Genomic DNA, 23599 nt, shown 5'->3' with positions numbered 1-23599 from the left:
AAAAAAAAGGGCAAATGTGAAAACAAAGAACAAATGTGTTAATGCCTATATTGGGGGCCAAATGGGATTTGTGCTGTTTTGTGATTCTTTGTCCTGCTGTCCATCTGCACCCACAGGAATTGTGCTGGCGTTTCCTGTCAGCTCTTTAGGAAGCCTTCCCTGAGGCAGATGTGACCCCACTGGAACGAAGTTTAAGCTTTTCACTGACCCGGCGTTTTGTAAGCACGTGTCATTCTCAACTGCCATCTCCACTACCATGCAGTACGTAGAATCCTGCCTGGATTGTGGTCATGGGTGGATGCCTGGCAGGAGGGCGGGGCTCACTTGTGGTTGCTGGCAGTGTGGGCCTATATCACCTGTAAGTGATACACTTAAGTGAGGCTTAGTGGCTGAGCCCTGCTGCTCAATGCACTAAAAGATAGAGTTAGGAAACACTTGTTTATTTGCATAAATTTTAGCTAGGAACAAAATGTCTGAATATTGATCCCACTGTTGGGGTAGGGGGAAGGGATGTATTTTTAACTCATTAATTTCGTTATTCTCCATGTCTTAATCTGGCCTAACAGTATAGTAGCTATAAAAGCTTGCTTTTGGGATAAACTTCAATAAAGTAAAGTAAGTTTTGGTGTCTGGTGGCAGGGGATGGGTAGGATGGCTTAGCATTTATAGATCCAGTATAGTTGTGTAGTACTGAGATACAGTGGCAACACTAAGAAGAACTAAAGCTTAAAAATGAAAAACCAAGTGATGGAAAGTATATAGGTGGCTTACTCTCCAGATTTTAAAATTGCCTCTAAAGTTGCCCAAATTAATTAAAGAAAAATCAAAGTAATAACACAAATTTTCTTTTATTGTGCAAATTGGCCTGAGACCTATGCTGAGAGGCAGACAGTGGCTGCTCTCACCTGCCCAAATAGCCACCCCAGAGTATTAAAGCAGCTTTCTAGGTTGTCTCCAGCCCTGGACACAGGAGGAGAGGGCCATGTGTTTGCAGGACCCCAGACACTAATTAGAAGATGCCACTTTGTTTTCTGAGTCATTGAGAACAATGTAGCAACTAGAACTATGGAAATGCTCACCAACTAGACCTTTTAAGAAAGTTCTTAACTTCCTGTGTATGGTGTTTTGCCTGGATGTGTGTATATGCACCATGTGCAAGCCTGGTGCCCTTGGAGGCCAGAAGTTGTCAGACCCCTTGGATCTGGAGTTACAGATGGTTGTGAGTGTTGGGAATTGAACCTGTATCTTCTGGAAGAACAGCTAGTGTTCTTAACCACTAAGCTAAGCTGTCTCTCCAGGCCCCACTTAGAATTTTTGTATTACTGAAAATTTTGAATGTTTTCTGACAGATTTGGGTTTTTGAGACGAGTTTTCAGTAGGTCTGTAGCCCTGTTTTCCCTAGTGCTAGGGTTAAAGGCATGTCCCACCACACCTGGAACTTGATGTTTCTAATCTCTTATCACAGTTTATATACCATGAGAAGGATGAGAGATTCCTAGAACTTGGCTGTGAGCCCTCATTCTGAGTCATTCTTTTGACCCAGAGTTGCCCTTGTCTATGTTTTCCCAAGCAGTTTCATCATCCTTTGTACGGTGGTGTTGGTGATGTGGCATTCCTGAAATGCACCTTCCTTTGTCACTTCCAGAATTTTCTAAGTGGCTGACAGCCATTCTGCAATTTTTTACGCTGAGCCTTATTACCATGAGCCAGGGAACAATAGCCACATCCCAAGTGCCACCTACTGACATGACTGTGAGCTGCAGGAGATTTTGGGCATTTTAGAATCTATACCAGTAATACCATAAAACTTTTTTTTATTAATTCTTATTTTATATATCAATCCCAGTTCCTACTCCCCACGGAGAGTGAGGTCTTCCACGGGGGAATCATCAGAGTCTGTCACATCCTTTGGGGGAGGGCCTAGGCCCTCTTTCGTGTATCTGGGCTGCAATAGTATCCCTCCATAGGGAATGGGCTCCCAAAGTCCATTTGTGCTCTAGCGATAAAGACTGGCTCCACTGTTAGAGGTCCCATAGACTGCCCAGGCTTCCTAACTGGCACCCACATTCAGAGGACTTGGTTCCGTCCAATACTGGTTCCCCAGCTTTTTGACTCTGTGCCCTCACTAGGTCAGGTCAACTGTTTCTGTGGGTTTCTCCAGCATGGTCTTGACTGTTTTGCTCATCCTGCCTCCCTCTTAACAAATGGATTCCAGGAATATGGCTCAGCGCTTAGCTGTGGGTACCTGCTTCTTCAATCAGCTACTGGATGACATCTCTAGGATGGCAACCAAGGTAGTCATCAATCTCATTATAGGGGAAGAGCATTTCAAAGGCAGCCTCTCCACTACTGCCTAGATTCTTAGTTAGGGTCATCCCTGTGGATCCCTGAACATTTCCTTAGTGCTAGACCTCACTCTAAACATAAACTGGCTCCTTCTATCAAGATATCTCCTTTTTTTTCTCTCCTCTGTTCCTCTCCATAACACTAGTAGCACAGACACCGAGATCTACAGTTAATAAATGGGACCTCCTGAAACTGAGAAGCTTCTGTAAGGCAAAGGACACAGTCAACAAATCAGCAGCCCACAGAATGGGAAAAGATATTCACCAACCCCACATCTGACAGAGGGCTGATTTCTAAAATATAAAATGAACTTAAGCTAGCTATTCTCGAAAACACCAAACAATCCAATTAAAAAGTGGGGTACAGAACTAAATAGAGAATTCTCAATAGAGGAATCTAAAATGGCTGAAAGACGCTTAAAGTGCTCAACATCCTTAGCCATCAGGGAAATGCAACTCAAACAACTCTGAGATACCATCTTAAACCGGTCAGAATGGCTAAAATCAAAAACACCAATGACAGTCTATGTTGGAGAGGAAGTAGAGAAATAGGAACACTCCTCCATTGCTGGTGGGAGTGCAAATTTGTGCGACCACTTTGGAAATCAGTATGGCGGTTTCTCAGGAAAGTGGGAATCAGTCTACCTCAAGATCCAGCAATTCCACTCTTGGGCATATACCCAAAGAATGCACATTCATACAACAAGGACATCTGTCCAACTATGTTCATAGCAGTGTTGTTTGTAATAGCCAGAACCTGGAAGCAACCTAGATGCCTCTCAACCGAAGAATGGATGGAGAAAATGTGGTACTTTTACACAATGGAGTACTACTCATCGGAAAAAAACAATGAAATCTTGAAATTTGCAGGCAAACGGATGGAACTGGAAAAAAATGTCCTGAGTGAGGTAACCCAGTCACAAAAAGACAAACATGGTATGTACTCACTCATATATGGATTTTAGACATAGAGCAAAGGATTACCAGCCTATAATCCACACCGCCACAGAGAAGCTAGGAAACAAGGAGGACCCCAAGAGAGACATACATGGTCCCCCGGAGAAGGGGAAAGGGACAAGAACCCTTGAGCAAATTGGAAGCACGGGAGAAGAGAGGAAGGAGATAGGAAAAAGGGGAGAAGAGGAGGATCAGTTATATCATCTTTAAAGGGTTTCATGACATTAAGTCAGTTGGAATAGAGCCCATGATTGGCCTATTTTGAAAACAAATGAAGACCACTGTTGTAATGAGTTAAAGTAATGAATTTCCAGGCTCACGGGGTTCAAGGGTCTTTGCTCACTTCTTGGCATAGCATATAGGTAATGGTCTCAATACTAGCTGTATTATATTACTAGCACTGTGAGGTAAAACATATACCCTGCCATAGCTTCATGTCACATTCCTGACAGTTAACTGTTTTACCAGACAGGAGTGGATTGACTGCAGGGTCTGGTCCTGAGCTGGTCTAGGACAGCCTTTTAGGGGAGACTGTTTTTAGTCTCTCAGGAAGGTAGGGATGCAGAAGGGCTAGGCAGTCCAGTGGCCACAGGCTTTCTTTCAGTCTTCTTGAGACGGGGGGAAGAGAAGCCACCGGTCCCTTACAGAGTCTAGCTTTGTTTTTGTGTGGGAAGCAGGGGCAAGCCTGGAGGAGGAGGGCATGCTTTGTAGTGTTCTTCCTTCTGTATTTAACATCTGTCCCTCAGTAACATTGGCTTCGGGGCAACAGGCTGTGAGTCAGCCAAACCAGAGCAGTTGGATAGTAGGACATCTTAGCTTCCTCAGCTGATAAGAAACAGAGGACTGGAATTTTCCTGGTATCAGGACTTTGGATTCCAGTGTGCCTTCAAACCAGCAGGCTAGGAATTAGCTCAGTGTTGCACTTAGAACAATGTGCATAATTATGCCTCGTGCCCAATAGAGAGTTTTTAAACTACATTTAACGACAAAGTATGGAATTGTTTAGTGATCAACGGTTTTTCCTTCTACTTAGTGTTTTTGTGGAATCAGGAACTAGACTTGGTCCACAAAGTTTGTTTCACCTTCTCCCATAGTTGGGACAGGTTTCTTATGTCAAGAAGGTCTAAATGCACCTTTAGTAAAGTATGCATGGTTACTAGAATCTGGGTTACTCTGTAGCCCCAGATGGTCCACACCAGAAAGGCTGCCTGTGGGGAACCAGTGTCTAAACATGCAGCCCCAGACTTCTAGGACCCCTTAGAAATGATGTGCCATAGTCTTCACTGGGGGGGGCCAAGCAAGCACTCCTCCATTGTTCCCTGCCTTCAGGCATCCAACCCTGCAAGTATGCCTGGTTTCTGGGAGACCTGGTAGGCCTGGTTCATGGATGTGCAAACCCCCCCTCCAATCAGGTCACAGATGGTAAACCAAGAACAGAAGGTGAGGAGACAGACTCCATGTTCACATGATTACTCTTGTTTATTGAGGTCTGTTTGTTCTTAACGGGTGCTTTTTCCTCCAAGTAAACAGAGCAGGCGCAAATATCTATAATGAATAAATTTATTGTCTTACAAAAATCATTGTCTAGAAATATGGGAGTACAAGAAAAGATATTTGCAGTCAGGTGTCTGGTGGTCAACAGCCAGTACAATCCATACAGGGGAAATCAAAGATTCCAAACCCACGTGACAAATTCTTCCTAACAGATGTTAAAGCTTTTAACCCAAAAGGTCTGTGTTTTCAAGCACATTGCCAAGGATCGGGATTTGTCATTAACACTGATTTGCTGTCACTGAATGTTTGTTTATACTACTTACTAGAGAGGTACATGATATGAAGCACAGTCAAACTTAATACATTAAGTTGTTATAGAGGCAAATAATATATTTAACATTGTCTTAGTACTGTAGTGTCTAAGGCACTTTCTGTAATGTCAGTTTGCTCAACTATCAACCAAAAACAGAATGCTAAGTGTTCATTGTAACACTGTCCAAAGGAAGGGAAAAGGAAAAATGAAGGATCACACACCCACTGGCATGTCAACATTCAGGCAGATGGCATCTGTTCTTGAGGTCCTGTAGCCTCATTGACAAACTTGGAACACACCTCCAACACAAAACCAACATTCCTGTTTTGGGCTCAAAGCAGTGGCTGAATTTGCAAGGTCAGCAGGAGGGTCTGGCTGGTTGGAGAGGACTGTGAGCATCCCAAGGGTCACAGCGGCTCACTCATCCCAGCAAGCCTTTGGAAGATCACCTAGAAGTCACCTGGGAAGCCGTAGCTGTGTTGTAGCCACTATCCTCTCTGTGCGCAGACAGCCCTGGGCCAAAGACTCTATTCACATGAGATGGTGGGGACACCATAAATTTGAGGGAAGGGCCACCCCTTGGGAGATGGGCAGGGTAACCCCAAATTGATGCTGCTTCCCCAATCCAACACACCCCTCCTAAAACCTCCAAAAGCCCCTTTCACAGTTTGCTCACCAAGACAGTGATCATTATTCAAAGGAAATGATACAAGCGAAGGTTAGGTTCACAATGTTCTAAGAGACTGGATGTGGTTGAGGGGTCAGGTCAGGGCCACATGAGCACAGAACTAAGGTACCTGTCAGACGACAGAGCATGCAGAGCAACTGAGCAACCATCCTGGGGCCCCTGGCCCAGTGACTGGCAACAAGTGTCTAGAATTTGTTAAAAAAGGGTTATCTCCTCTTAATGTGTCATGAAGTGGTCTCTTGAGGAATATATGGAAAATAGATGCAACGATGAAACAGTTTGTTTAATACGCATGTCTGGTGGAGGTGTATATATAAAAAGGGGACAATTGTACCTAGTCTGAAGCAGGATACAGTCTGTGCAGGCCGCAAAGCCTTAAGACACGGTTGATCTTCCTGTGAGGAATCCTGGAGCTTGCCATTCCCGACTAGCGCTGAGTTGACTTCTGGCCTGTCCTGCGTCTCCTCCAGCCTCCTGTGTCTATTCTGACTGGGGTGGCTGCGTCTCATTGACATCACTGGTCTTACTTTCTGTGTCATCGTCGGATAGCTCCAGTGATGCCCCCTCAATGTGTAGCTGGCGCCGGCCAGATCGGCTTGAAGAAAAGCTGATTGGGCCGCCCCGCCTGGAGTAGATACACAAGAACATGTGGCTGTTGGGTTATTCAACCCCAAACAATACTCATTCTCCACCCACTGCCCCAGCCCGGGGCATCAGCCCTGGAGGTGGGGGGAGGGGTGCTCTACTCAGAAAGGCCTCCAATAGACATGGTAAGGAGGGTGGATTAAGGTGAAGCTCCGTCTCCCCATAGCCATCCTTGAAAAGGCCAAAACCTCAAGTTTCAGTTTATTGGCCACACAAAAAAGCAGGACACTGGCAGCTTTTGCCCACTGGCTTTTCTGGGTGGTGTGTATACCTTTCACTCTGCTATGCCTTTTGGCTCCTTCACTGTCCTGCATAGGAACAGTGAGGAGTGCTGGTATATCAGTTCCCACCAGGAGCTCTTGCCCTGATTGAGTGGAGGCTGTGTCCTCTCTTTCAATGTGGATGTCTGGATGTGGACCAACACCAGGCCAGACTGCAGGTTTATGTATTCTACCAGTCTGGTCAGTGAGTGAGCCTGCCCCTCTGCTTTCTCTTGCTCATTACTACAAAGGTCATACATAAATCTTGACTGCAGGGATTCCAGAGGAATTGACATCAGCCCCAACAGATCAAGCCTGCCAGCCCACCATGTCCTCACTGAACACTTACCTAAGCCGGTTCTTGAGAGTGCTGACCTCACGGCTCAGGCCCTCATTGGCCTCGGTGGCATCATCCAGCTCCCTTTGGAGTTTACGCCGAGATGCGTTGGCACGTGTAGCCTCCTCTTCAGCTTCCTCCAGCTGGCGTTTAAGCTGCTTCATCCTGGCATTGGCCTTCTCCATCTTGGGGAGTTACATGAATGAAAGGCAGACAGTGAATCTGTACCTGAAGGGTCAGCATGGCTCTGTGTGACATCTTGTAGCACACATGTTTCAGGGTTCATCTAAGGCTCTTCTGTTTACCTTCGATTAGCAAAGCCAGTGTTTAAAGAGCAAGCTACACAATTGGGAACTTAAAATTGCCTTTGTTTCTTAGAAGAAACAATCTAGTTTTCCATCTCCACACATGACTGATAGGGTTGTGGACAAAGACACTGTTCAGATGCCTTCACCCTCATGAAGCATGGCTGTTCCCCGATAGCACAGCCACTCTTGGGAAGTGCAATCCGTACCTGCCTCTTAAAAACCCACTAATGGCTCCTTTCATGGGTACAGCTGGCAAGCATGGAAGCAAAGGCAACAATCCCTCAGTGGTGTTTCTTTACCCAGTGTGCACAGAGACAGTAGGGTCAGGAGGCATGGACAGGGTGCAGGCAAGGGGTGGTCTTGACCTGATCTCCCTGATCTCTACTGGAATTACAGGCATGTATGGGTGACCAGCAGTGTATGTCTGTATTTAGGGGTGTGCATATGGGCATACACTATCCTGGCACTCGCTCTGTAGACCAGGCTGGTCTCCAACTCACAGAGATCCGCCTGCCTCTGCCTCCTGAGTGCTGGGATTAAAGGCGTGTGCCACCAACGCCCGGCTTTGCATACGCTCTTCATATATTCCCAGTTTCTGCTGTTTACCATCTCCAGAATTCACCTCCGCCCGTTTCCTGGCTGCTGACTGTACTCAAGAAGTAAAACTGGGAGAAACTTGTTTGCCTGTGAAGCAGTTTAGTGGAGGAAGCTGAATGTTAATTTAAAATCCAGTCCAGGGCTCACACCTCAAAGCCTTACTGGCTCTCTCCTCACTGTGACTGGTGGGAGCATGGGATATTGTTACACGCCAGTTGAAACACCACAATGTTTTCTTAATTCTGACTTGTGCTGAAGCATTTCCAGTGTGGGTAGCCTTCACCCCACCTGGGTTTCTCCTACCTGTTCTTTATACTGATCCGCGTGTCGCCGCTCATCTTCAACCTGCATGAAGATTTCTTTCAGTTTCTTCTCTGTTCGACGGACTAGTTTGTTGGCAGCTGCTCGTTCCCTGTCAAAATGACCACAGTGGTTTTAAGTCTTGAAATTAATTTTAAATAGGGAACTATTTTTGAAATTCTTTTTCTTTGGAAAATGATGCATGTTGGAATGCCTTTTTAGACCTCCCAGAAGCCTGAAGCAGGGATTGCCTTTCAGTGCAACACAGCATTTGTTCCTATGCACATAGGTATTGAGTGTCCTAAATAGCATGTTGCATACACCTATTAATCATAGTAAACAAACTTGTGGTCACTTAGAAAAAAAAGCAGCTGGGCAGTGGTGGTGCACGCCTTCAGTCCCAGCACTTGGGAGGCAGAGGCAGGTGGATCTCTGTGAGTTCAAGGCCAGCCTGGTCTCGAGACTGAGTTCTAGGACACAGCCAGTGCAGAGAAACCCTTGTGTATGTGTGTGTGTGGGTAGGTGTTGGAGGCAACCTAACTTATGAAGAGATTATCTCATACTTAGAATTTATTTACCACTGACTGTAATGCTGGGAGCTGTTACAGCTAATGAAAACACCAAACCCCACATACCACTCTAAGTAAAATAAATCATTACAGTTGCCCATTGAGAGGTGACTAACAGACAGGAAAAGTTCCCTCCTACCTGGCTCTAGGTCTGGTGGGGTCAGGTGAAAGGGCAAGTTAAAACTAGCCAGTGTGCCTTAAGCACATCTCACTGATCACATTTGCAACCCCCCCCTGCCCTTGGAGTGGGCATGCAGTTCTGGCACTGCATGCCAGAGGGAGGAGGGAGCTGGACTCTAAACACAGGTCCCCCATTTCTGGGTCTCATGCTCCCCAACAAGGTGGGTCTGTGGGCTGCTGTAGCCCTCTCTGGCAGGACAGAAGTGCTGTAGCTGCTTGCTCACGCTGTCCTGTGCACCACTCAGTTTTCACCAGGCTTTATTGGTGTATAGCAACTGTCTGGTGGGAGGAAATGCTTCTATGCTATGTTACATTTCTAATCTGCTAGAAAATGAACACCCCACCATGCTGGTGCTGGCAAGTTACAGGGCAATAGGATGGCTTCCAGCAGGGACCACGCACGGCCCCAGCCTCTGAGCTCTTCCCTCACAGCTCACAGAACCCTCTACCTCCTATGCAGGCCACATGCACTTGTGTTACCATGTCCCCTGCACTGGGTACTCCTGTGTAGGCCATGTGTGTGTCATGATGTAGCCCTGTTGGTCTACAGCAAACAATGAAGGCAGTCTGAGGTCTGCAAGAGCATCTTACTTGGCTTCCTGCTCAAGTTGCTCCTCTAGTTGCCCAATCTTGGCTTCCAGGGCAGAGATAGTAGCCTTGAACTTGGACTTGACAGCCCCTTCTAGCTCCTGCAGCTTGGCCTTCAGTTCCTTGTTTTGTCGCTCCAGCTGTTGACGGGCATTGTCACTCTTCTGGGCGGCACTGCGTTCTGCTGCCAACTCAGTGTTCAGCGTGTCCACCTACAAGAGGAGCGATGGTTCAGATAACCTGTATAGAGGCTGTACAACTGCTCCCAGGGGACAGGCCGCATGGTACCTGTAGAGTGGTCTTTCGGAATCGGTCATTGAGCAGCTCCATGTTGCTCTGCTCCTCCTCTAGCTCTTCCTCCAGCTGTGCAATCCGAGCCTCCAGGCGCCGCTTCTCATCCAGCAGGGCAGACCTGAATACAAGGAAGGAGCATCAGCACAGAGCAGCACAGCTTGGGTACTGTGAGGTCACTGTATGACCTAAGCATCACTCCCAATTGCTGCCCCCACCCCCCATCTTGATCCATGGACAAGTCCCACCCTCTCCCCGTACTCCTTCCTGCCCACATCGGTCTTCCTGGTCCTGGCACTGCCCTCTGAACCACTGTGGTGACTCCCTAGTGACAACCTTGCTGCTACCTCTGGAGGCAGGCTACCTCTGCCTCCAGAATGCAGCCAGAATCTTAGATGAGACTGTGTAATCCCTAATCCCTGGCACAAATTGTCATGATGTTCTAGCATTCCCAAGGAGAAAGCAACTTAACTGGACAAAAGAAATGATTAAAAAACAAACAAACAAACAAAAAACCCCAAAACCCCAAAAAACCCAAAACTAAAATACCTTCGAAGGAAGGTTACAAGGAAGTTACTTGCCAAGGCAATGAATCTGAAAGTGAGGTCTTGAAGTGCCAAGTCAGCTCAGTCTATGGATGCCTGTTGTGTGTGAAGCCATTGGGCTTGGCAGTGGTGCCTGCATACATGTTGTTGTCATGTGTGACAGGCAGTGCCTGAGTCTAACCAGACTTGTGGTCATCCTTTTAGACCTGAACAGATATGCCCACTTAACACTTAGATGTCAGGCGACTGTCCCCAGCCTTTGTGAACACACATGCTTGAGGGCAGAGAACCATGGCTGGAGAGGGTAGGCTGAGTGCCACCGCTTACTAGACACCCTCCCTTCTGCCTGCTGCCCAGAGACTCACTTGCCAGAGGCGCTGTTGGCGATCTCATCAGCCAGTTCATCTCGCTCCTGCTCTGCATGTCTCCGGGCTCGTTCAGATGAGGCCAGCTCCTAAATGAGTTTACTAAGTTAGACCCTGGTCATTGTCACTTCCCCTCATGCTTCAGTCATGCTCTCCACTCACTGCAGTTTACAAGAAAGGGCTGGCTAAGTGCTGAGGTGAGATGTGCTACCAGACCCTTTAAACACACCCAGGATGTTTCACTGTCACGTGTGTGGCCTGGCTGCACCCCCAGCATTGCCTGTTCCTTCCTCACTATTACAGAGCGCAAGCTTTAACCTTGAGCCCTGTGCAAACACTGGCCACACCAAATCACAGCAGGTTCTAGGCCTGGGAGCTACTGACCATGGTATGCTGAACTAGAAAGCAACTCAAAAATTAAGTGCCATATACTTGGAAATGTTAGTGGTCGATTAAAAAAGCCACTAATAGAAATTTTAAAAATACAGAATTAAGTGACAATGAAATCATCCATGTATCATAACAAGGGGGCAAAGCAAAGCTAGAACTTCAGAGGGTAGCTTGTGGCTTTTGTGAATGTATTAGACAAGAGTCTCCAAACTCAGGAGTCATCACTCAGTGGCAGAGTGTGTGTTCTTAGCATGCTTGAGAGCTTGGTTTCACTCCCTGGTGCACGGACATACACATCTTGCAGAAAGAGAAAAATAACCCAAGGGAAATAAACACAAAAAAAATAGAAAACATGAAAGGACCGAAAGCTGGCCTGCAGGATAAACCTGGCCTCTGCCTCCTGTTTGGTCCAGTTTCCAGTTTCTTTTTACCCCTGCCACCATGGTAGTGCCTTTTCTCACCAACTCTTCCCTGACTGACAGTCTGTCCCCCAGCTGCTGCATGCCTGTACTGGTGTTTTCTCATATGAACTGTTGTCATGCCAATGTTTTGGCTCACTGTCTTTTGAGAAGATCTTGAAAATTTATACAGAAAGGAATACACTCAGGGTGTCTTATTACATGGGCAAAATTCTATACTACATGCCACTCATGATGGACACCCTAGGAAAAGATGAATGAAAATGACTTGTTTTAATTGTCCCGATCCAGAATGGAATGAAACACATGTCTCTTACACTAACACAACAGTATTTCTGTGTGAAAAAGCAACCCTACTGGGCAGGACTAACTCCACACTTCATTAAATAAATCTCCCCTTTCTCTTGGGGATAAGTTCTAAAAGGTGTGGACAAGTTACTAATCAGCCATCTTGCCTTTAGCCTGTTAGGACTATTTTGTGCTGAACTGAAACCATACTGTGAAGGTGATAAAAATACACCTAATCGGATCTCAGAGTGATTCTGAGAACAAGCATTTGCTGAACACATGGACAACCATGCAAACATACCTCCTGCAACTGAAGGATTTCTGCTTCTAGACTTTTGAGTTTCTTTTCACTCTCTTTGGATTGAGCAAAAATCTCATCTCTGGATGCACGAGCCTCTTCTAGTTCGCGCTGGTAATCCTTCATCTGAGCCTGAGGGTAGAGACCAAAGTCGTTGAGGCAGCAGTTTTCATTCTTAGTATTGTTTCATTGTAAAAAGCACACAGAAGTAACAAAGCTACCACAGGACCACAGCCTGAGATCCCTGTGAATACCGTGTAAAACCCTCACCAGGAGCAAACATGCTGGCAATTTGAAAACATGGAATCTACACCAAGACTAAGTGGGTCACCTGCTGTGTGACAAGCACAAATGTCACCAGTATCTGTAGAAGTCAGATCTGAGCTAATCACTTTTTCACTATAAAAATATTCAACTTGCACTGAAGAAAATGGGCTTTAATTCAAAAGACCAAGTAGGGAGCCCCAGTCTCACAAGCTCCCACTTAACCCCAAAGTGGCGAGTTCAGCCCATGTAATTCGACAGGACAAGGCGTCAAACTGGGAAGAAATGAATAAACCTAGTGGGTTTATGGTGTGATCTTCACTTAGGGAATCTTAAGGGATCTACCAAAACAGCCATCCCAGCTAGTAAATGACTTGAGCAAGATTGATAGATACAAGTGCATATACAGAAGTTACATTCAAAATTAGTCATAAAATTAAGTATAGATAGCTTGGTACAAACTTAAAAGATGCATAGAACACATACACCAAAGACTATAAAATGTCAGACAGAAATTAAAGATGCATATACATGGCAAGAAGCAAGAAATTCACGTCCAACTATATATATATATATATATATATATTATATATATATATATATATATGAGTAATTAAAGATTTTATTTATTTAGTGTAGTCTTCTGCCTGCATGTGCCCTGCAGGCCAGAAGAGGGCACCAGATCTCATTATAGATGGTTGTGAGCCACCACCATGTGGTTGCTGGGAATTGAACTCAGGACCTCTGGAAGAGTAGTCAGTGCTCTTAACCTCTGAGCCATCTCTCTAGCCCCCCAATTAAATTAATGTAGCAAACTGAGCTACAGTTTTTAACCAATTAGAACTCTGATTGCCTATTGCCTAAAATTCATACAGAATTGCAAGGAATCCAGACAAAATAGCCAAAACCAATCTGGAAAAAGAATGAAGCTTGGCCAACTGTGGTACAAGCCACAGTAATCAAAAATGTTGAGGTAGATATACAGGACAGGCACACAGATTGATGGGATAAGAACTGAAAGCCCAGTGTGCCAAGATGATTCAGTGGGGGACAACAGTCAACAAATGAGGTCAGGACAGTTGGAAGAATGAAGCTGTCTGCATCTAAGGCCTCACAACAAAAACTAAAAATGGTCCAAAACCGGAGTCAAAATTGTGAAGCTCCTAGAAGAAACCTAGGACGAACTGTCAATCCCCAACTCTGCCAAAAATTAAAAGCTTGTTTTTCTGAAACAGGGCCCCCAACTCAACCAGGCTTGTCTCACACCTGGGGCTGACCTTTAACTTCTGATCTTCCTGCCTCTATCTCCCAAGAGCTGGGGTTGCAGGTATGCGTCAACACAGGGAGGCTCTGTATCATTTTGAGCATTCCAGGACAACATTTTACCAGTTGGGCTATACTATACCCTCAGCCCCCAAATTAAAAACACGTGTGCTACAGACAATATCACACTTCCAAATGTGCTGTGGTGGGCAGTGCCCCCTCCCAGTATGCACACACAGAAAAAAACCAAAACCACAAGACAAATCCCTTAAAAATTAGAGTATCTGCAAAATTTCAGTATTTCAACTGAATTGTTAAAAGACACTTGAGCTGAAAAGATTCACACACAGGATCAAATGACATGTTTTCATGTAAAAGATAATGTATAGTGTGCACATAAAAAGACCTTCACCAATACTAGTAAAAGATGCAAATCAAAAGCACAGTGAGAGGGACTGGAGGGGTAACTGTTGTCATGGTGGTTGCCACACAAACGTAAGATTCAGGGTTAGATTCCCCAGTACCCACACAAACTGCTGGGGTGTCTGTAATCCCAGGGCCAGGGAGCAGACACAGGAGGCCCCCGAGACCTGCTGCCAGCGGGTCAGTCAAGCTGAGTCTGAGCTGCAAGTTCAGTGAGAGAGGCACTGAAAAAGCCAAGGAGTGTGAGTGAGGAAGATGCCGACATCCTTATGTGCAGGTGCACACAAGCCCAGCCCACACAGATCCACAATGAAGTGCCATTTCCCACCCTAAATCCTCCAATACTAAAATCCTAATTTGTATCCTGAGGCTGGTGTGGTGGCACACATCTTTAATCCCAGCAGTTGGGAGGCAGGTGGATCTCTGAGTTGAAGGCCAGCCGCCAGGACTACATAGTGAGAGCCTGTCTCTAAAACACATAAAATCTGAAGTTAAATATAGATATTATCTGGCATTCAGGTGAAAGAAAAAAAAAAGTTAAGTTGAAAACACATAGCCACACAAATGGATGAGTATGGTGGCTTGGGTGAGATGGTCCCTAGAGGCTCACATATTTGAGTACCCAGTCCCTAGCTGGTGGAACTGTATGGGAAGCACCAGGTCTTTGAAAAGTCACACCTGCACCATTCCCAGTTAGCTCTCTTTCTCTGCCTTTGGTTGTACCCATGGAGGCCAGAAGAGGGCATCAGGCCCCTCTAGAACTGCAGTGTAGTTCTGAACCGCCATGTGGGTGGGTGCTGGGAACCATACCTGGGTTGGTCCTGGACAAGGGCAACAAGTGCTCTTATAACTTCAGTCTCTGCCCAGCTTTAAGGGAAGTACATGGAAGCAAAGCCACTACCCACAAACCTGCTGTCCACAGATAGTCTTCCCCCAGAGGCTTTGTCTGTGGTGTGTCTGCACATGTGCAGTTAGTTTGTCAGGTGGCGTGTCCTGCTGTAGGTCCACACACACAGCCCTGTCAGGCAGTAGCTCATTTACATTTATAAAAGCTAGTGAATGTTCTATGTGTGTAATTACAAAGTCAAAGGAAAGAGACTTTCCTCTAGTTTGTGTGACAGTTCACAGCCTTTCCTAGCAGTGCCTATACCCAACCACAAAGAGAGGATCCACCCTACACTGGCTTGGTATCATGAAGAAGTATGGAGATCCCCTTTTCTCACTGGGTCATCTGGTACCAGAGTGATGATTGGCACTGTCTGAAAGATTACATTCACATCACTGTAGAGGGAGGCCACACTACTTCCTTTTGGGGATGTAGCTGGTCGGGTAAGTATTATGAGGGTGTTTCGGGACACAGGACTAAATTCCAGTAAAGATGTTCTTTATGGTGACCACCACAGTTCTGTCTCTAAAGCAAATCCAATAACCAAGGGGACAGCAGCCCAGTAGGACAGTTGGGTGCTTGCACTGTCTCTCCCAGCTTCAGTTTCATCTTGTATAAAAACCACATGCTTGGTCCTAGTAAGGCCACGTGACACTGTCCCACAGAGTGGAGCCTGCCACACCTACCTGAAGCTTGCGAAGCTGCTTGATCACTTCATCTCGGGCTTTGTTGGCAGCCTCGATCTGAGCCTCCAGGTCCTTCAGGTCTATCTCCATCTTCTTCTTTGAAGCCACAGCAAGCGCCCGCTGTTTCCGCTCATCCTCCAGCTCTGCCTCGAGCTCCCGTACCTGAAGGACAGTGCTAGGTTACATTATATTGGCTACTTTGGCAATGGGGGCTTGTTACTCTGCAGAGGTCCCTGTCACCAAGAAGTCCCTATGTATTACTAATGGAAAAATTGAGTAGGTCATGCCTTCTGGAGGCTACCTGGAGACCCAAGAAGGAAGAGCTTAGGCCCAAAGTTTAGGTAACTGGAAGGAAGATGGGAGGCACGAGACAGTGATTTAACAAGTAGGATAGATGCACAGAGGGTGCAGGGCAGCAGGCTAGTGGCTGGGGTGGTGGTGGGGGGAGGGGGAGCAGCAAGACTGGAGCTGTGGGGAGCTAGGCCTGCTCAGTGCTGACTTGTGCTTGGCAAACCTGGGATTCTGGCTCCAAAGGTGGGCTCACTCAGGTTTTGGGCCTCGGACCCAGGCAGAAACCCCATTTGATACACCAGCAAAGAGGAGGCTAGCAGCTGTGCAGCAAAAGAGGGGCAATGAGGCGTTGTAGAGAACACGGATAGAGGAAAGTACAAACACAAGATAAACGTGAGCCGGAGGGCAGGGCAACACAACACATCCCCATGGTCACTCATTTGGGGGCTTTCTTGAGGCTTTAACTGTACCACAGGAATGGGACAGTACTAGTTACTTGTACCTTGTGTGAGGCAGAGGACAAATATGTTCTTTATCATTCCAATCCAGTCCTAATGCCTACATCACTAACAATGAACTGAAAATGTTCAGACAGGAAACCATTGAGATGGGAGCTGGGTCCGCTAGTTGAGTTCCTGTGCCATGAGCTTCTTTATCTGTCCTGCTTTCCCATTCATTCAGAAGTACCGGGGCCTCTCACTCTCAGGACAGACAAACGACCTTCAGCTAGGCTGATGACAAGTGGTGAGGCTTCTGCCCATGCTGGGAGGGTGAGCACATGTGCACAGCTCCTCTAGTACAGCCCAGGCCATCAGAAACAGGCTTTAATTCACTAATTTTGTATAACTTACTCAGCAATAAAGAACCAATCAAGTTAATGATAATGAAACAAACCAGTAAAATAAAATATAAATCAAGACTTGTTCCCATGAACTCCAAGGGACACTTAAAATATCCAAAATTAGTTTTCAAAGTAAACACACACACACACACACACACACACACACACACACACACACACACACACACGATTTAAAAATCATACTTAAGTATCAACCACCTTTCTTTCCCTCATAAAGAACCCTTTTAGGGCAGGAGATATAGCTTAGTGCCTAGTGTGTGCAAGGTCATGGATTTGATCCCACCCCAGTGTGTGTGTGTGTGTGTGTGTGTGTGTGTGTGTGTGTGTGTGTGTGTGTGTGTGTGAGAGAGAGAGAGAGAGAGACAGAGAGATTTAAGTCCCCTCAGGACCTGAGTGGTGGGGATCTGCAGTGTGCCCCTACCTTCTGGGCAGTTTCCTCTCTCTCCCTACACCTGAGTACCTTGACTGTTTTTCTCTGTCAGACAGCCTAGCTAAGCAGCAATGTCACTGGAGAAAGAGAAAATCTAAACCAGTGACAGCCAAGTCCTTCAGTAGTCATCATTATTCTCCAGCTAATGCTTCCCAGCATGAACTATAGGGCTGATGGCTGGGCCGGCTATCAGAACACACAAGTCAAACATACCCGAGGGCCACACCTCCCTCAACCCACCTGCTTGAGCAGCAATCGCTTCTTTTCTTCATTCTGCTCATCTCTGGTTTGCAGGTCTCTTTCAAACTGGGCCTTCATGGCCTGCATGTTGACCTCCAGGCGGAGCTTGGCATCCTCAGTGGCCTGGAGCTCATCCTCCAGCTCTTCCAGCTGGGTCCTCATTTCTTCCACCTGCTGCTCCAAGGCCCGCTTGGATTTCTCAAGCTCGTGGACCTAAGACACAGAAAGCATCAGAACTGGTGAGTGGAGGCTGCTATTCTTCTGTTCAGTGACCTGACTTAAAACTGCAGTTCTGACTTCTATGTTCACACTTGTTAGACTCACCCCCTGTGCTGAGGCACCTGCCTGCTGTGTGAGGCTACAAGAGCCTCAGAGGAGACCACCCATACTGGAAAGGCTCATGAGCAAACCTGTGATGGAAGGGTCAGTCTGAAAAGCAGGGCATAGCCACAGGATGCTGACTGTTCTCTCAACAGTGTCCCCAACAAACACGAGCCTCTGAACCTGGCACTGTACTGAGTGCTCCACCTCCTGTCCCAGCTGGCCTGCCCAACCTCCCGAAGCAGACCTAAGCCTGTCACACATTCCCTTTGGGGTCCATGGTCATGTTAGCTTTCACAGGGGCGAGCAGAGGAAGACCTAGGAAATAGTGTTTGGTAACTGAGCAGTCACAAAAACCACAAGAGTGTGTAGTGTTGGTTTACGGCAGAGAAAATGACTATGGAACCACTAGTGCATTTTCTCTTCACTTTTACAGGGTTGTGTCTACTCTGGCTAGCCTCTTCGTGGTTATGGAGCTGGTATGCAGAAGGCCCAGCAGGACTACGGTGGTCTTCTATCATCCACAGTGTGGTCAGATGGCCCACACCCAACGCAGATGACACCTGCTCTTTATTTACAGTAGGTTTCATACTTTTCAAAACCAACAAAAGGATGGAAGCTGGGAGAAGAGCCAGGCTGGCTTTGACCCACTCTGTGACTCTCTGCCAGTCAGGCACTGAGGGAGGGCACATGGCAAGGAACAAGCATAAGTGATCTTGGGGAAGGCACACATGGGAAAAACACACAAAAACTTGTCAGCTGTAAGTCCTGACACTGCAGATGCCCTGGAGACAAGCACTCAGGCTTCAGAGGGAAGGCCAGGTGGTAGTAGGGAAATGAACTTCAGTGCCCACCAACCTCCATCTCCTAGGGGGCCCTGGAATGTTTGACAGCTACTGGTGATGCAGATGTGAAATCCCCTTGTTGAAGGATGCCTCTGCCAGGATGGATTGGGGCAGGGAGGGCCAGGGCGAGGATAAACATCTGGACACCTGCTAGGGTTGCTGCAAGAATTCCACATCTGGGGGGCTGGAAAGATGGCTTCAGCAATAAAGAACACTGATTGATTGCTCTTAGAGGACCTGGGTTCAATTTACAGTCCTTCCATAACCACCTGTAATTCTAGTTGCAAGGCATCCAGTGCCCTCTTCATCCCTCAAGGGCATAAGGCATGCACACAGCCTGCATGCAGACATACGTGCAGACAATATACTCATAGATAAAATAAACAGATTAAATAAAAAAAAGATTCTGCATGTGTGTTGGCCCAAATGAGAAAACAGATTGGCCTCTATCTGCCTATAGGACAAGGCTTAAATTGGCTTTGCTGAGGCTGGTGTCCCCGGTCCCTCATGTCTTGCAGCCATGGGCAACTTACATTCTTCCCCACATCATCTTTGGAGCTCATCAGGTCCTCCATGTCTGCTCGGAGCTGCTTGTTTTGCCTCTCGAATTCCTCCTTGGCCTCCAAGGCTTCTTCCAGGGCCCGTGCCAGAGACAGTGCTTTGGTTTCTTTCTCTCTGGCCTCAGCTTCAGCCCGGTCCCGTTCTTCCGCATAGCGAGCAGAGATGCTCTTCTCTTCTGCCAACAGCTGCGCAAGAGCAGACGGGCACAGTGAAAACACCACTCACTAATGGTGCAGGCTGGCTTACCCCAAGACCACCACTAACTAGGGTGACCATCCCTAAACAGACTTGCAAAGCTCTCTGAGCCAACAATGCCACACATGGAAGATTCCATACTTGCCCTCATGTAATAGGCTACAGTCAAAACACAAACGTGTATAGGCCATTAGTATGGGCTTCTGTGAAACAGCAATGAATTTTAGGTTGACACTTGGGTGCTGTCCACAGCGTATCATTTGTAGACACACATGTTCCCAGATGAGATATTCTCAAGCCTGACGGTACAGTGTTCATCCCAAGAATCCTGCATGGTAGCTATTCCCCTGTGCAGGATTCATGGGCCTTCCCATGTTTTCTGAACACCGTATTAGTATGTATCACTTTTGAGTAAGAAAAGATTGTCTTAAACCAAAACCAAAGTGAAAGCTTCTTCAGGATGTGGGGTCTCGGGCCTGGGACACGGGTGCAGCCTCTATCACCTGATCGAATTTCTTCTGTTTCTTCTCCAAGTTGGAGACAATCTGGCGCTGGTGGTCCAGGTCCACCGTTAGGTCGTCGAGTTCCTGCTGCAGCCGGTTCTTAGTCTTCTCCAGCTTGTCGTATGCTAGGACCTTCTCCTCCAGCCGCTGGCTCAGTGCCTCCACGTCCTTAAGCAGCTTCTTCTTGGCTTCTTCCAAACTCTCAATTGTCCCCAGGTCATCATCCACTTTCTTCTTGGTGTCAGCCAACTAGGTTTTGGGTAAGGGAAAAGAGAGTCGGTATAAGAACTTGTCTCACTTTTTGCATTTCACCCTTGTTTTCAGTATTATAAACTAACATCGACGGTGAACCATGGAAAAGGAGCCCTTAGCTAAGTTATAAAATGGAGCCCAACTGAGGCCTCACAGAAGCCACAGTTCTGTCTTCAAAGAGTGTGATGTTAGGAAGAGGACATCAGCATTTGGCTGGGTCAAAGAAAAAAAGTGCAACGAGCTTAATTTAGTGCAGCCTAATTAACTGCCCCAAATGCAGGGACTGAGTCCCACCTGGCTGGCCAGTCATAGCCGCTCATAGCACACATCTAGGGCACCACTGCTCCCGAAGAGGACACGCACCTGGGACTGCAGGGCCAACACCTGCTTTTCCAGGTTCTTCCTAGCCTCCTCTTCCTCCTCCTGCTGCTCCTGAAGGCTGTTCTTCTCCTCCTCCAGCTGCCGGATCCGACTGCTTAGGTTTAGTTTCTGGCGAGTCTCCTCCTGAAGGAGCTCCTGTGTGTGTAAGGGTGAGTGTAGGTTCCCTCCATCATCAACCCCGGGCTCGAGCCCCACTAGGGACCAAACTAAAATAAATCTCTCCTGACAATTATGTCATAAAAAGGAAGTACCTCTGGGGACAAGAAAAACCTAGTGACACTAATGAATACACAAGACCATTTTGTAACCATCTGCAAAGCAAACCAGGCTCTAAGCCCATTCTCACCCAGGCCCAGGCTACACCTCTCTGCCTTACACATGCCCTGTGCTGCGGTCTCTGCTACAATCTACTCCTCTTACTCCCTGCCCCAGTCCCAGCATTCAGCAGGCATTTCTCTCTGAGATCAGTCTCAGCCACCCTTTGATCACTTTACCTTTCTTTTTTTAGCTTGATTGCTTCCCCAAAATGTAAATGTGAAGATGTCTTTGTTGCTTTTAGGCCTGAGCATTTTTAAAGCTGTTATAGGGCTTTTGCTTCTTCTGACTCACTGACAAGGCTATGCCTTGCCACAGTCTGCACTGGGTGCTGAACTTATCCCTAACAGCTTAATTATTCTGCTCTCTGAGAAGTTTACTCCCATATTCTGAGCCCTTCCTCCGAAACCCTGAAACAATGTTAGTCTTGTCAGCTGCTCTACCACAAAAAATGCATTTGTCAGACATCCTGGGCACACAATGTGACATTCTGACAGAACTTCAAAGCTTTGTTTTACTCTCATTCTATCAATTGGCCAAAAGTTTTGTGTTTCAAAATCTAGCACGTACCCACCCCATCCCTTGCTCCCCCAGAGTACCTGTGTGTCCTGCAGTTGAGACTCGAGACCAGCTGCATCCTTAGCAAATTTAATACCTTTCTTCTCGGCTTCTTCCAGAAGGGTCGAGACGTTATCTAGCTCATTCTGCAAGGAGGTGAGGATGAAATTCAGTTCCACAGTAAGAAAATGATCTATCATCACAGCTCCAAGAGAACATAGAGCAGGGCATTTATGTTCATGTGTGTGTTACGTGTGTGTTGTGTGTGTGCGCATGTGTGTGTGCGTGTGTGTGTGTGTGTGTGTGTGTGTGTGCGCGCATGTGTGTGAGTGTGAGTGAGTGAGAGAGAGAGAGAGAGAGAGAGAGAGAGAGAGAGAGAGAGAGAGAGACTTTAACTAGCACACACAAGGAATGCTACTCAAGGAGTAGTGCTAAGACCTGCTCTACAGACTCCTCACCACAGTCTCCCACTGAATGGGCAGGGGCGCTTCAATGCCACGACAGTGTGTGTGTCTTTCACAATGAAACCACATCTGTTGGAAGTCACTGCAGTTGCTGTGTGGAGGGCCACTTTGGACCAGCAGGCGTTTTCTTTTGTGTTAATCTACATTAGGCATATGCTGTGGGCACATAGAATTTGTGTTCTTACAGAACTTGAAGTTTGATTTAAAGGACTCAAAAGTAAACAGGCATACTAGCAATCACCCCAAAGTTCTTCCAACTTTTAAAGTCAGGTACATATTCAGCATGAATATGTAGTAGTTGATGGTCAGGGGCCAGAGAGACAGCTCAGAGGGTAATAGCACTGGCTGCTTTTCCAGAAAGGTCTGGGTTCGGTTCCCACACCCACAATGGTCTGTCTGTAACTCCAGTCCTAGGTAGGGAATCCAATGCCCTCTTCTGGCCTTGTTGGGCATCAGGCACACAAGTGCTGAGCAGACATGTATGTGGACAAAACACTCATAAAATTAAAAAAAAAAAAAGATAGCTTAAAAATATTTTCTAAAAAGAGAAAAAAAAAAAGTCCCTATGGTCTAAGATGTCTTTTTATTTTACTTTTATTTTTTGTGAGTCCCTCGATACAGGAGGGACTCAGAAGAGATAGCAGGCCACCCTTGTCCTTACTGTCTGTTGGTTGTGCTATCACAGAGGAAGTAAATGGAGGACACCTTTGCATACCTAACGAGACAACCATGCTTCTATTTTCACTTCCTAGTGACACCCTTTAGAGAACTGAGCTTTCATTGCTTGTGGGTACAGGGTGCTGAGGAAGAGCTCTGGGGTTAAGAAGAACTCCTTCTACCTGAGCTCCGAAAATGGCCAGAGAGTATGCCCTTAGCTTCCATGGCCTTCATCTTTCTTGCCTAGCATGTGGAGCTGGTGTGAAGAAGAAATGGGAAGCACCTATGTCCACAGAGGCCTAGTGCTTCCCAGGAAACCACCAATGTCACCCACCTTGCCTCTGAGCCATGCAGAGTTCAGACATTTCTAACATCTCCCTTTCAGGAAAACCTTCAGAGATCCGTGAGAGCCCACACACACAGGCATACACAGACATTTTGCACACAGCAGGCCAGAGGCAGTTCTCCTTAAAGGCCTGCTTGTGACACCCCTGGCTAGGATGCAGAAAACAATTCCCTAAAAGATAAGCACTGCACACTATGCTTGACTATCTGCGCAAACCACGTGGCCTGTGCTGAGCACCTGTTGTCCTTCCAGGCAGAGTGCCTACAGGACCCACCTCAGCAATGACCACCACTTGCTGAGTGTCTGATGGGATTCCTGAAGGGTAACACTGACACACTGTCACCACCCTGCTGGAGTGCATGCCCTGGGGCTGGGCTGGAGGTTCCCCAGATGCACACAGCTGGCCATCACCGGGTCCATTAGCTCCACCTGCCTTCCCTGTCCTGTGTTCCTTCCCTGGAGCAAACCACCGAACCACTGGGAGACCCCGAGCCTCTGCGACAACCAGCTTTTTCTGTGTTTTGTTCAGTGCAGCAGCAGCAGCAGCAGCAACCAAATCCCCATCTGTAAACTGCTTAACTGGCTGCGCTGACGTCCATTATTAGATACCAAAGGTGTCCCTGATCCAATGCCCACACACATCTCTATAGCGAGCTGCTTTAAGCTGAACCTGTGTGTG

At 46.9% G+C, this 23599-nt stretch overlaps 2 protein-coding genes and 1 long non-coding RNA gene across 4 annotated transcripts in view; 2 read left to right on the top strand and 1 right to left on the bottom strand.

Moving 5' to 3' along the window:
* The window catches only part of Ndel1 (nudE neurodevelopment protein 1 like 1), a 51179-nt gene extending 50745 nt beyond the window's left edge, over positions 1 to 434 (top strand). Inside the window, exon 9 of the mRNA XM_027427089.2 lies at positions 117 to 434. Within this exon, the coding sequence (XP_027282890.1) occupies positions 117 to 174 (58 nt within the window). The 3' untranslated portion in view covers positions 175 to 434. The remainder of the gene's footprint in view (positions 1 to 116) is intronic.
* Positions 435 to 4844: 4410 nt separating this feature from the next.
* Positions 4845 to 23599, bottom strand: part of Myh10 (myosin heavy chain 10) — a 127863-nt gene continuing 109108 nt past the window's right edge. The window contains exons 29-41 of one of the 2 annotated variants that reach the window (XM_027427091.2): positions 21495 to 21599; positions 20563 to 20715; positions 19948 to 20196; positions 19222 to 19434; positions 17523 to 17735; positions 15700 to 15861; positions 12181 to 12309; positions 10783 to 10871; positions 9870 to 9993; positions 9585 to 9793; positions 8248 to 8356; positions 7052 to 7224; positions 4845 to 6422 (exon numbers count right to left, since the gene is read on the bottom strand). In XM_027427091.2, the coding sequence (XP_027282892.1) occupies positions 6278 to 6422; positions 7052 to 7224; positions 8248 to 8356; positions 9585 to 9793; positions 9870 to 9993; positions 10783 to 10871; positions 12181 to 12309; positions 15700 to 15861; positions 17523 to 17735; positions 19222 to 19434; positions 19948 to 20196; positions 20563 to 20715; positions 21495 to 21599 (2073 nt within the window). In that variant the 3' untranslated portion in view covers positions 4845 to 6277. The remainder of the gene's footprint in view (positions 6423 to 7051; positions 7225 to 8247; positions 8357 to 9584; positions 9794 to 9869; positions 9994 to 10782; positions 10872 to 12180; positions 12310 to 15699; positions 15862 to 17522; positions 17736 to 19221; positions 19435 to 19947; positions 20197 to 20562; positions 20716 to 21494; positions 21600 to 23599) is intronic. The other variant, XM_027427092.2, reaches the window with a different exon arrangement.
* LOC118238282 lies at positions 17623 to 18919 on the top strand. The gene is made up of 2 exons (XR_004770724.1): positions 17623 to 17761; positions 18280 to 18919. It is a non-coding gene; the product is annotated as an uncharacterized LOC118238282 (long non-coding RNA).

This window comes from Cricetulus griseus, chromosome 7 (assembly GCF_003668045.3).
Source record: "Cricetulus griseus strain 17A/GY chromosome 7, alternate assembly CriGri-PICRH-1.0, whole genome shotgun sequence".
NCBI classification, from domain to species: Eukaryota; Metazoa; Chordata; class Mammalia; order Rodentia; family Cricetidae; genus Cricetulus; species Cricetulus griseus.
Note: the sequence above shows the minus strand (reverse complement) of the source record. Positions and strands in the feature narration are given on the sequence as shown.